At 40.8% G+C, this 14,215-nt stretch overlaps 1 protein-coding gene across 1 annotated transcript; it reads left to right on the forward strand.

Annotated features, from left to right (window-relative positions):
* Positions 1-2,323: 2,323 nt before the first annotated feature.
* LOC137602742 (BTB/POZ domain-containing protein KCTD16-like) lies at positions 2,324-13,193 on the forward strand. The gene is made up of 2 exons (XM_068325728.1): positions 2,324-3,904; positions 11,971-13,193. Exons 1-2 carry the CDS (start codon positions 3,082-3,084, stop codon positions 12,420-12,422), a joined length of 1,275 nt encoding a protein of 424 aa, XP_068181829.1. The 5' UTR covers positions 2,324-3,081; the 3' UTR covers positions 12,423-13,193.
* The last annotated feature ends 1,022 nt before the right edge of the window (positions 13,194-14,215 follow it).

Genomic DNA, 14,215 nt, shown 5'->3' on the forward strand with positions numbered 1-14,215 from the left:
CCTACAATTCCTTGTTGATATACTTACTGTCCTGCCTCCTGGGGCTTAGGAGGACACTCAGTGTCATCATAATGAATGTACCAGTAAACAAGAAACACCACTGGATAAGTATTCATCAGCAAGATGCATTGAGGGACATATTACCTTACTGTTCAGAATGAGGTGTCATTTTCAAAGATTTTATTAGGCATTGAGTAACTTTATTCAATTATAAAAGAGGTTTGAGCACTTTTCAATCCAACTCTTGAGCTCACCTAATTCATTTATAATTTTATAATTTTAGTTTCCTTTGTAAGACATGTTGTTTCACACTTTGCAGACTTTATGTGGAAATACAAGCAGCTAATGTATGTCTGAGAAGATTGTTATCTCTCTGGAGAGATTAATTTAATTCTCATTTACAAAGTGGAAATAACAATAACATTTAAAATACACACCACTGGAACAATACTATGTGAACAGACAATAAATTTGACAATGAAAATTTCATCTAATGTACATACTGTATTTGTTAGGATTTTGAAGTAATTGTTACAGAAAGTTATTATTATGTATTTGTCATGCTGCATTCTGTATTCTGTATTCTGTTTGAACTCATACTGTCTTACATTATTCATGCTGACGTTGCAAGAAATTCTAGTCCTTCCTTAAGCCATGACCTAACCAGTTGTACACAAATAGCAAATAAAGGAAGGCAGAGAAACTTGTGTTAGTGAGAGGATGAGGTGGATGAATGAGGAACAGGCCACATACTGGAGCATATGGAAAGAAAAGCAGGGGATCAGGGATCAAACTCCAAGTAGCAAGATTCAACATATAGAAGCTTAGTCATGACTAGATCTCTATACATTCATTTAGCAAAAATGAAAGAAACAGTAAACGAGTACAGTAGTCGACACTGACACCAGGGCTTTTCATCTCTACAGTGATGCTGCAGTGACAAGGTCAAGCAGTCTAAAAAACATAATAATATGTATAGCAGCAAAACCTCACATCACAGAAAATGAGATTAGCTCACTGTAGATTTAAATCCCCACTGTTTGAATCCCACTCAGTCCCCATGGCTGCTTAGCAACCCCTCTCCAGCACAATATACTCTGAATTACCAGGGTAGAGCGTGACCACTGCCTCCTCAAAAATCAGGAGTCAAGGGTGTTCTCCCATCATTAACGCCTTCTCTCAGCAGTGCAGGAAAAGAACTGATTTATTCCAACATGGCTTCAAAAAAAACAAAACAAAAAAACACAAACACAGCAAAGATAGCAAAGGAGACAGGTACAAACTGGATACCGAGACCAGTGTTTGTGCTATTATGACGGCCATTATTTCAGGCTCATTTCCACACATTCCTTTTTATACATAAATAGACTTGTTGGTCATATTAACTGCTTATATGGATGATGACATGCACTGTCAATCCTTGCACCATACTTGCTCCAAACGGGATTTTCCAGTAATATCTGCCTTCACTGTAGAGTGAAAACTGCAATGACTCTGTGACAAATTCACTGAACAGGCTTCAAGTAATAAAAATTTAAAACCCTGGGTAAAATGTCTTTTTCTATTTGGAACTGGACGCAAAAAAAAATTCCAAGATTCATGAACTTAATGCAGGATGTGAAGCCAAAACGTACTGTACATCCAAACATTCTTCTCCTTCACCATCAAAAAATTCGCACGTTAAGTTGTAATCAACACATTTTCTTATTTGTAAAGTCTCCCATACAGCTTGAATTACGATTGAATGAAGCAGCGCAGCTGTGTCTGGGGATGAGAGCTGTCCGTGGTGATAAACCGAGAATCTACACTGTCAGATCGATGAAGGGGGGTGGGGGGGGGTCACTTTTCAGCTTCAGTCACACTATTCGGGGTTAAAATAACAACAACAAAAAAAATCATAATGTTGCCTGGAGTTTCAGTCCAGCAGAGAAGAGCGCGCATGGCAATTTGGTCTTAGTTTAGAAAGTTACTTTTTTTTTTTTTATTTGAGCCTTTCTGGGCATCCAAACATATAAACTAGTTAAGGACGACTACCAGCACTTTCTACATGTCTGTCACAAACCCCTGAACCAGAGCAGCATGAGACACAACCCTCACCCGCCTCCCGTCATAAGCGCGTCAGCTAAAAGCGTTAAATGTAAATGCGAAAGCCTCAGTGAGGATTCAGAAGTGGGGATTAAAACCCTCACCACTGGATACCGGAGCAGCATTAGACCTGAATCCTCTCTGCCAGATGCGCGTCGCCTGGAGATAAATCTAAACGTTCAGTTTCACGAAAAAACGGCACATGACAAACCTACATGATTCCACGTTGTGTCGATCGTCTGCTAAAGTCATTTTCCTTTAAGATGATGTAAGACTTTTTCTTTTCTTTTTTTTCATGGGGCGGCTTTCTCTCTCTCTCTCACACAGCTTAGAACAACATTATCTTAAACCCACTGCTGGAACGAGCATTTTCGCACTCAGCTGTGTGGAGAGATGGATGCGCGCAGAAGACTCGTCACCCTCCTCTCTGCGAGCGATCTCCAAGGCTGTTTCAACAACATCCCAGTTGTTGGGAGTAATGCTTTTTTTTTTTTTTTTGCTGAAAAATTGTATTGGCGCCCATTTTTCAATTAATCATGGACTGATGTGACTGAACTGGAAGTTCGACGCAGAGTTGCAAACATTTCCAGAGAAAACTTGTTCAATTTTTTTTAATTTTTTTTTTGCTGCTGTTTTTTGTTTTTATTCTTGTGGGAAATTTCAGAATTAAGTGCGGATTATATTTCTGTGAAGTCCCAGCAGTGACCTTTCGCAGTGGTTGTCTGTAATATGATGCGCTTGCTGGTTATGATAATCGATTTTGTTTAAAAAGGATGCACCGAATGCAGGCACATTTACGCATGGGGTTAAAGGATCTACTGTAGGCACACCTTAGCTCTGTGTGTCACGGGATACTGGATGCGGTGACTGTAGCTGGAATCAAGACTATGCTTTGGGTCTAAGTGAATCAGCATCATGCAGATACACCCCACACTCTGAACTTCTGGAACATTGCGCTCCAAGACGAGACTCCCCTTACATGCAACATTTGAAAAAATGGCACTCAGTGAAAATTGCAAAACGCAACCGACAAAAGAGCAAAGCGCAGTGCAAAACCCTCCATCGGATGTGATTGAGCTGAACGTGGGTGGACAGGTGTATTACACTCGTCTTGTCACCTTGGCAAGCGTTCCAAATTCCTTACTCGGGAGACTGTTCTGTAGCAAGAAGGAACCTTCAAATGATTTGTCCCGGGACCTCAGAGGACGTTTTTTCATCGACAGAGACGGCTTCTTGTTTCGGTATATATTGGATTACCTTAGAGACAAGCAAGTTGTCCTCCCTGACCACTTCCCCGAGAGAGGGAGGTTGAAAAGAGAGGCAGAATATTTTCAGTTGCCAGATTTGGCCAAACTTTTGTCGTCCGATGATTCGAAACTATTTCCAGACGAGTTCTACTACAGTGATTTGGACGACGCGTCGCAGGGCAGCGATCAGAGGTTTTACCCCCCATACTCCCTGGACAGGAGGTACGGCTACATCACGGTAGCTTTTAAAGGCGTTTGCTCCGGGGGAGGGAGAGAAAGCCAAGCCGATTCCAAGCCAAAAAAGTTACCGAGGATCTTCATCAGTAGTAGGATCGGCTTAGCGAAAGAGGTGTTTGGGGACGCGCTGAACGAGAACCGGGACGCGGACAGACCCGCGGACCGTTACACCTGCAGGTTTTACCTCAAGTTTCGACACCTGGAAAGAGCGTTTGACATGTTGTCAGAAAGTGGTTTTCACATTGTGGCCTGCAATTCGTCCCTGGCTGCGTCCTCCATCATTCATTACGTGGATGACCGAGTCTGGTCCAATTACGCACAGTACATCTTCTACCGTGAGTGAAAATTTATTCCCATGTACCCTTTCTGCCCTGAGGTGAAGTGAGATAAATTGGTGGCTGTGACCTCCACGGGAAAATAAAACGCCATCGACAGCGAAGTTACATATAAATAACACCAAACCTAAGCGACAATAATGGAAGAGCCCCTCCCTCACCCCATATAACCCAACCCAGGCATCACCAGTACATAATGTTATATGATATCCATCAGAAGTGGTGCTTTTGTTTAACAAACATTTTAAAAGTCGTGTCCATTTGAAGCTTCATCTTATTTTTCTGAAAAATATTCTCGATCTTGGGATAATTTGCAAAAAAAAAAAAAGAAGAAGCTAGTTTTCACTTCTGGGATTCATAATGTATTTGTCACCAGTCCTTCAGTGTTAAAACCCACAGCTGAATCACTAGTCTGTACGCATGCGTCACCAGTACATAAGAGTTCATGCTCAGACATCATGAGTTCTAATTGATGCACCAGTTAACAGCTATAGTTTCACGTTAAAGTTGCTGCCCGTCTCGGAAATTTGGTCTGTTGTCCCTTAACGACAACATTTGTTCATCAATTAGCCGTAAATGTGGATCATTCCACGTTCTGCAGAGGGAGGTGCTGGACCATATGGCTGATCAAATGACACTTCATCTTCATTATGGTGGATGACTTCCTTTTGGTAGAGCCCAAGAAAACCCAGTTGTCAGGTCAAGGTTGGAGGTGCAGGGGGGGGGTTGATCAGGAAGATGTGACATATGGTTTGCTGATGATTTGCCCTTCATTTTGTTAATGGGCTCTGCGTTCACTCACAGGCGGGTAGGATTTACCTGAGTCATTCAACTTTCTGGTTCATGGCACATGATGGAGCTTTCCCATCAACAGACACCTCCCCAGAACTAAGCCATGGGACAGGAGAAGGAGGATGAGGAGGTAGAGACAGAGATGCAGAGGAATCCAGCAAGAGCACACAGAAAAGGGGGGTGAAAGGAGGTGAACAGGAGGGAGACAAGAGATGACGGAGAGTGCAGCTGAGTGGGAGGGACAAGTGACTAAAAGTTGCATGAGACCTGGCTATGGGGAGAGAGAACTGAAGCAGAAGGAAGGAGGGAGCGAGATGCAAAAATAGATCTCAGTCTCAGATATGGAAGTTCATTGTGTCCAAAAGAGAGGGGAAGAAAAACATTTTTTGGAAGAAGTTAGAAAGAATAACTTTTCACAATAGAAGATGAGGATGAAAGGAGATGCACACGGGACGAGCAGCAGGAGACTGAGTCCTCTAGTTAGGATGATGGATGGACTCAAAAGCAGACAGGCGTTATAACTTTGCTTCCCAACACCACAGCATCCTGGATCCACTTTGAAAAGTATCTGTAACCTGATTCTAAATGTGGGACACAGGCTGGCCCAGGGCAGGTAGTCCTGAACTAAGAACGCATGTAGACAAGTGCACCTTTGGGGTGGGCATGAAACAGCTGTGCTTTTGTTGTTTTCAGCAGAATACTTTGCTGCTTTTTTACCCCCCCCCCCCTTCCCACTCAATCACAAGCTCATGGAGTGAAACAGGCAAAGTTTGTTCCGAGTGTAAAAAGAGTGATCCAGCGCAGTAAACAAATGGAAAGACTCTTCCAGCCTGTCACTTCCTTTTAGTGTCATCCATGTTGGCCTTTTTTAAAATGCGTCAGTTGTTCTCTACAGGCCTCACTGAGTAACACTATTAGTTTAGACTCCAATTTCCAAACACACCGTAGATATGTTCAATTCTACTGCATCATATCATCTCTATCAACGGCCAAGGAATTTCACTCATAAAAATGAGATGCTATAAATACTAGTCCTCCCTTCTTGCTCAGTAGGAAAAAATGTCATTTCTGCTTCATCCTCTGACTAAAATTAATAGTTCTTTCATAAAAGGGCACTCTCCCCAGGAGGCATCACTGATTGAGCATTCATCATAAAAAAAAGACCATCTGATGGTCATGTTGAGTAATTTGCTTCTGACCAGGGGCCACCTTTTGATGTCCAACAACCAGGCAGAGCTGACTATATCAGAAGTGATAACCAGAACATACAGTATGTGGAGCTGAATCTATAGTCGAGGTGTCGGTACTGCATCTATATGCAGATTTTATACGGAAGCAACATTCATCCCAAAAAAAAGATTGGAAGACAAAATTGTAAAAATATTCATAAAAATGATCATGTTTTACGGCTAAAATAATGAGATAAAAATAATAATTCTGTGGGAATTAGTGTAAAGTGCAAATCTCTGTAAGATTTTACTCATCATTTCTATGATTTTTCATCGGTCTATCGTTTTTATAAAAGTTTTCTACATATCGATGATCTAATCAGGTCATTTAACACAGAACCCGGTTGCTCAATGGATTTTTTTTCATTGTCAAGTTATTGCTGTAATGATTTACAACCATAAGCCCCCAGATGAGTTTTGAGACCAGACTCCTTGTTGGTAATTTTCTCTGGGGAAAGAAGAGTGTTGGCTAATTAAAAAGCTAAATGTGATCCCAAGTATTTGCTCAAGTTACCCATGATGGAGATGCAAATTTAGAAAGATAAATGCTAATCTCTTGAAAGGCATGTTAAAATGGAAATCTTAAAAAGGTTATTTACAGTTATAACAAATCTGTCGTTTTGCACATAAAACACAGCCTCTATTGAGAGAGAGGAGTGCTAATACAACAACTCAGGGATTAAAACAGCTTTTTGGATCCAAGGACTTATCATGAGTTTGGTTTAAAGGCCTGTATGAAAATACAGGGAAACAGAAAATATAACAACTGGAGAACCAAAATTTCCAGTTTATTAAATCCTTTCAAACACGGAGGCTCTCAAATGTGGGGGGAGGATTAGACCAGGTGGGTGTGCCAAACAAATTTAAAATGATATATAAGAACAAGTAATTAGCTGACCAACACCAGCAACTGAAAAAAAGTCCCTCAAATACTGTTTGAAATGAAGTTTCCTGAACTAATACTGAAGTGGCCTAAACTGACAGCGTTTCCAGGCAACTGCTAACTATTTTGAGCGTAGCTTTATGCATGCTTCAACTTTATACCTCTTCACAGAAGGTTTAATAAGAGATTTGGCAGGGAAAGCAAAGAAATCAAAATTCTCTGACAGATGATTGGCCCCTTTGACTTTTCTGAACAGCCACACCTGAGAGAAAACAGGGTGAGAGAGCAGGCTGCTTCAAAGTTGAAAGAGTTAATAAAAGCTTTTTTTCCCCCACTCACGGCCTTTATGAATAAATTAACTTGCTTTGACATGTTTTCATTTCTCCAACGGTAGAGAAAACCATAATTTTCCTACTGGGAGCATCAGAGACATCAAACAGGGCTGTGTCACAATGGCGTCTAAAGAAGGGAGACGTGTTCACTAAATATGAAAAATGATTATACTTGCCAGGTGTGCTCCTAATATAACTGCGCAATCTTCATTTGAGCTTAAAATGTATGTGTGGCCATAATATCTCCTGAGCAATGGCCACAGGGTGACAGGGACAGATGGGTAAAAATAATCAATCACCTTGGTGTTTTTGGAAAATGCTCATGGGAGATAGATTATGCTACATTGAAGGATTCAGACACATCCTAAGGTGTGCATGGGCAGAGAGATGGTCAGAAGTGAGGCATAGATGTGTGCATTTCATCAGCTCAGGGAGATTCACCTTATGAGTATATGTGATGCTTACTGAAGCCTGTTCATCATACTACGAAATATATCATTCAGTGAAGCTGCTTGCACAGAATTTTGCAACACCATGTTGGTAGATCATGTTTTGGGCTGTTTACAACAAATTGCTTGATTCAAATCTAAGTTTTTGTCTTCATTCCTATGCAACTGTTTCAACAGTCAAATTAAATTTTACCGCAGTTTTAAATTAAACTTGATAAAATCACCCAGAATTGATGAGCTTTTTTGTTTTTTTATGTGCTTTTGTGTTGCAAGCTATTACAAAAGTTGACTCCACATACACATATTTTATTTATTTATTTATTTATTTAATTTTTTTTCCAGACGTTAATTTAACAGACTTCACACCTTCATCACATTTACAACATCAACAACAACATCCGAAAAAAAAGTGCTGACGGGTAGTAGCCATTAGGCTTGTGAAATTGTCGTCCTCCAGAATCAACAAACATCTCTCTCATTACAATACACATATTTTGGGAATGCCCTGGAACCTAATGTAGAAAAAACTTTAGCTGATACCCTTTTCCCGACCTTATTTGAGTAATACTGTACTGTTTATTTTTCTGCACTCAGTAGCTGCTGGAAAACTGAAAGAGCAGCTCTTCCTTCTGACACCCAACACCTTAATGAAAGAAACACTTGTGGTAGAACTCACTCCGCAGGCCAAGCTGTGAGTTTTCTGAAGAGAGGGGATTCTGTGTGCTGGGATGCAGGTCAGCTTTAGGAGGTGGTGACTGGTTTTGGCATGAAAAAAAAATATAAGCATGCTTGAGGAATCTATTTGGCACATTCATGTCAACAATAGTCCCAAAGATTGTTAGTGACGGAGAACTTTAAATAGGATCTGTTGTCTCATACCCCTCTTGGAATGTCACCTACCTGACAAGGTGAGGAGCCAGAACTGGCCCTCTTCTTTCCTCTTGAGGCATCCTTGATGACAGGAGCTTGGTGAATACACACGACACATCGCTTTCTGTCTGCCTCATCCTGCCTAATCACTACTTGTGCAGTGGAAGGGTGTGGCTTTGGGTCGGGGGACGGGCCTGCAGGGAGAGGCTGATACACACATCTCAAACTATCTGCCTTGCTGTCAGGGAGATACTGAGCGGGCAGTCACCCTATTTGAGGGTAGAGCACCCGCTTGTCATCAACAATCAGCAAGTGAGGCTGTCATTTCCCTCATGGAAGGCAGATTATGTGGGCTGGGGCAGTAGTGGGTCTATGAGAGCGTTGGGGAATAGAGCTGGCTGTGACTCCAGGCGTCACCCGTGATTGCAGGTCTGTCTTAGTAATGCTGCTGATGAGGGTTGTTTTTGCATAGTAGGCTGCTGAGATGGACCTAATTAATATGGGCAAATTCAATTGTGTGCAGATATTCCAGACATTATTAGACCCAGCAAGAGGATGGCTGTAGCCATCAGTGAGGCCGCTCACAAACTGCTGAAGTGATACTTTTGGAGCAAATGGGACAATCTCAGTGAAATGGATTTCCCTCACCCTGTGAGGACGGTCACTGTCTTTGCAAGACAAGCCTTTTTCTGCTGCAAGGACACACTGGCCTAATTTGTGTGCTAACAAGCATGTAAACTACACTCTTCCTGAGGCAGAGGCAGGATAAAAGATATTTGTGTAACTGGATCTGGGAGCAGGAGATTGGAAGAATGTGTCTAAGATCAGAGTGCTTCCACTCGGACGGGCTTGACGCCCTGATTGCATGCATGAATATGCATATTCCACGTGTCAGAAAGCATTACCCTTAATGCATACAGCTGTTTTAACCAAACTAATCAGGACCGATGCTCAATTTTTCTTTTCGTTTGTTTGTTTCGTGCGTCTCAGTTAGACAGTCTTATGGTGAAAGCTGAGCAGCAACTGAAGCAGTGGAAGATGATTCACGCCACTAAGCCCTGCAGGATTTTGTTGTGTTTGAGTAAAGAATGCAAGCTTGCTTACATCAAACATCCAAAAGTCAGGTGTTTTTTTTCCCCCCTCTCATCTCAATAACTTGGATGTGAAATGATGCTTTGTGTTCAAAAGGCATGTATATTTATTCAAATTGAAAACACAGTTCACCTCACTGCTGGGGTTCAAATTTGAAAAGCAGACAGCTTTGGGTCACTTGAAACAAAATATGTAATAAATTATGCTGTGGACTCGTGGTTATGTGCAATAACAACATCCTCCTTTATTTATTCCTCTCAACTTTCATCATACCTAACATGACTCAGCTGCTCAGCCATAAAAAGAGTCAGACCTTCTACGTGAGTCAGTTAAGGGCATAGATAAAGACAAACTCACTAACATCTCCCAAGAAAACCACTGACATTTGAATCAAAGTTTGTCAGAACACTTTGCCTTCAAACCTCATCATGTCCCATTTTTCTGCCATTTAAAACCTTCTATTGGGTAAAATGTCATTTTAATATAATATGCTTTAGAAGATGGCCATGTGAGATACCTGCTGAGAACTTCACTTCCTCTCTGTTATTTATGAGAAATTCACATCCTTAGTCTGATCCCGGGGCCAGACCCAGTCGTTTAATGTGGTTGCAATATGATCTCTTAGACAAACACATTTCAATCAATGGCTTCCCTGAAAAGATACAAAAGGTTATTATACACACACCCACTTGTTTAAATGTAACAGAGAATCACTGCATTTCCTGACAAGGCTTTTAGTCATTTCCTGTCTCGGCTCTGAAGAGTCCATCAAACTTTGATACTACAGCCCTTCAACCAAACACAGTCTTGTGTTCTCATACAGATTTCTTTTTGCATTAAAGGTAATGTCACAAAATCATCCCTAAAGTCATGCATTATTTAATGTATAAAACAATAAGTCGATGCTAGTCCTTTTCAGCCTGTCCGTGGCTATAATGCAATTCATCCTCCTGCATAGTCTGAAAATTTTATGATGCTATTATTGGGTGTTGGCAAGTTTCCTAAACAGTTAGCCCTCTGGACCACAGCATCCGTCCATTTAGAAACTATGCTCAGCCTCCCTCCTCTTGATTCGTCTCCCTAAATCGCCTGAATCCATTTGCCTGGTGATGCTCATCTGCTGGTTTCAGCTTGATTCATTTTCTGTGGAGGGACATGGGTGCTCTGATTGGCCTCTTTACTCATGGTTTAGCCATTAAAAAGCTGTTAGTGACTCTCTTACTATCAGCTCAATGCAATCATTGCACCAGAGATAAGGTCATTATTACAGTGTGTGCAGAGAGGTTAAAACCCCCCCTTGAACTCTGTTCAGTATAAATTGGAGCATGCATTGGAAGGAGTTAATGGACAAATGATCACTCCCTCTGAGTTATCATTGCTACTGAATGGGTATCACTGCATTGCACTGCAAAACATTAAGAAGGTTTTAGCATTAGTGTATGAATGAACATTAGATTATTTATCACACAACATTTGTACAGGATGTGCAGACATTTTCAGCAAATTTCTACCTGTCCGTTAATCTAAATAATCTAAAAATGTTCAAGGATATTTATATAAAATGAAAGGAATCTAATGGTTTTCTGTTTTAACTTGAACACCATCTCAACCCAGTAAACAGAATAAAATTTCTGCTCCCCGTGACCCGCTACGGCGGATGAAGCGGCAGAAAATGAATGAATGAATGAGTGAATAAATTTAAAGTGTAGGAGGATGTGAAATGGAAAAAATTATAAAGAAGATACAAATGTTTTGCTCATGGTTCACTTCAAGGCAGGATGTCAGAAATCTGCCAGTACATTCCTTTTCTCCACTGTTTGCTTACAGCTATGTTGCTATTCAAGTTTTATCCTATCTAATGTTTATCTGCTTTAATGTCAAGGTGCAAGCCTGAAGCTAGGAAGCACCCTGTCGACTTAGTGATCAAAAAATTATGCACCACCTTCTTGATATAAGGCAGCCATGTTTCAGTTCTGATAACAAACGGTGGTGGCAAAACAAATCACTTCTGGCTCAGAGACAAGTGTTTATTTTTGAAAATGGAAAAGGTCTCACAGGGAGCCACACTGAAGAGAGCTGAGCTGTAGGGTTCTCAATATCACAGGAAACAATATGCAAAGCCCACCAGCTTTTTGAAACAGAGTAATTAAATGTCAAAGACAATAACTTGTACGTTCTTAAAATTGCACCTTTCTAAATATCCCCCCCACATAAACACCCATGTGCTCTTATTTAGAACTCATATTGATATTTATATGACTTTGCAACTGTTGCGAATGCATTTGTGACATTTTGTCAGTTCAGCTGGTTTTATGGATCACAGCTTGAATCTATGAGCTAGCAGAGTCTTGTTACTGAAGGAAATGTAGTTCATGTGGTCAAAGCAGCTAAGAAATGTGTTTCTGTGTTCTTTCCCCAGGTGGGCCCTCAAGGTGGTTGTCCTCTCACTGTGATTGCTGCTGCAAGAGTCACAAAAGCGAGCGTGAGGGAGAAAGCTGCACTTCCTTCAATGAGCTCTCCACTTCCTGTTCTGAGACCCAGTCAGAGGCCAGTTCCCCTCAAGGAACTGTGATCTGTGGTCCTGTGACCCGGCGCCCCAATGCCCAGACACTGGACCGTCCCATGCCTAAAGGACCGGTTCACATGCTGCAGCAGGCTGAAATGCGTCGCAAGACTGACATGCTCCGTGTGAGAACCTTCGGGGTCCGCGAACGAGAGGCTGCAAAGAGAAAAGCGAACAAGGAGAAGATGACTCCAGAACAAGAACTGGAGAAATGCATCCAGGACTTCCGACGAATTAGGATTCCCGATCGTTTTCCGGAAAGGAAGTATATGTGGCAATCAGAGCTCCTGAGAAAGTACCGTCTCTAAATATGAGTGTGAAGAAGAGGAAAGGAAGAGATGTAATATCATGCCAATGTTATTGAAGATTGTCAACTGCTGAGGCAGCAGAACACACCCTCTAAGACACACACTGTATTGAAAAAAGTTATGACCACTTTTCCCCCAGAGTGACTAGCTAAGCACACAAGATATAAGGCAGTGTGAATCCTTGATTTGTAAAGTATGCACACTGTTGTGTACAATATGCACAAGTGTAAATCAGGTTCTCCTGTTGGGGCTTATGGCACTAGCTTTGGTCTCAGTGAAAAGCTTTGGGAACAGTCATTCTAAAGGCTACTACATCACGAGTTGAAGCAACAAAGCAACCTCAGGGGCAACATCATTTCAGTCCATAGATCGATCACATACTGTGTCCGAAATTGCCCTCAAAGCTGTTTTCCTGTGTTAGTTTTTTTAAACGGATGTACCCAGATGGTGCTGACAGTTAGCGATGGAATATCACTGAACTTCACTGATAGCACATATAAAGTATTTCAAGTAGTCTTTGATAGCAGCACTGCATGTCATTTCACCCTAAGCATAATTATGCAATATCAGACAAATGTTCAACTCACTATTGTGTGTGATGGATCAAACTGGTGTGTTATGATTGAAGCTAATTTAAATGAGGACAGCACTGCCTATAGATCTGTTTTTCATTGTAAAACCTATGCCCAATGTTGTCATTATGTGCTGGATAGATAATGTTGTGTAGGTAGAGTATACCATGTTGATCGATATTTATTTAATTCTGGATTGTAAGTGTGCAATAAAAGCTAATAAATGAGCTATAATTGTATTTACTGACAGTGTTTTCAAAACATTCTTCTCTACGGTGCCAGAAACGTCTCTTTAACGTAACTCTTCAGATGCATCTTAAAGAAGGCATCAGCTGACAACCTTACAAGGGAAAAGTATTGTTAATCAGTTCAGGATTCAATGCTGTCTCATCGGTTATGGAATATGACTATTTAATTCTTATTAATTGTGTGGAATTATAATCCAGTACTTACAAAGAAGTTTGAGTGTTAAATATGTCAATGTTATTACTGTAAAATCCCAATGCGATGAACATGGTGGGGGTGGCTGGAAATATGAAACAGGAATTTTCAAACTCTGACTCAAACACAGTGTTTTGAACACATGTTTGAGATTCATATTATACTGGATATTAGTTTGGAAAATTCAGGGCCTGGTTTTTAAGTGGACTATGTAATACAGTAATATTACAAATACTAATCATTATTGTAGCAAGTAATTCACTGTCTGCGGCATGTTTACATTCATAATATAGTAAATAACAGTAAATATATTACACTATTTTACAAAGGCAGCCAAATCTCATTCTTGTGGTTTATTGATCTGAGCATGATAATGTGAATTTTACTACAAATTTGTGGTGAAAACATTGAAATCTGGTCTTATGAACATGAGGTCCTGCTGTTTTAGACATAGACAGTCAACTCCATGAGTATCAGCAAGAATGTGGCCAGCTTGAGTTGAGCTGTATTCAATTTTGTATTGCTCTCCTGGGACATGTAGTAATAATGCTGAGGTGTATTTAACACCACCATGAACTCCTCTTCCTCAAAGATGAGCCGTGTATGCTCGCAGCAGGTGATTGGTGCTTGTCCTAATTGAAGAAAACATACAAAATAGTTCCCTTGGTACCTATAGGTCATTTTTACAGACAGACGTTTTTCCGTCTCACAGTAGGAAAGGCATTGGTGTAAATGATGAATGAACAATGGTTAAATAGTATTTAGTCACTTAAATTTCAG

The sequence above is a fragment of the Antennarius striatus genome, chromosome 10 (assembly GCF_040054535.1).
Source record: "Antennarius striatus isolate MH-2024 chromosome 10, ASM4005453v1, whole genome shotgun sequence".
Lineage (NCBI taxonomy): Eukaryota > Metazoa > Chordata > Actinopteri > Lophiiformes > Antennariidae > Antennarius > Antennarius striatus.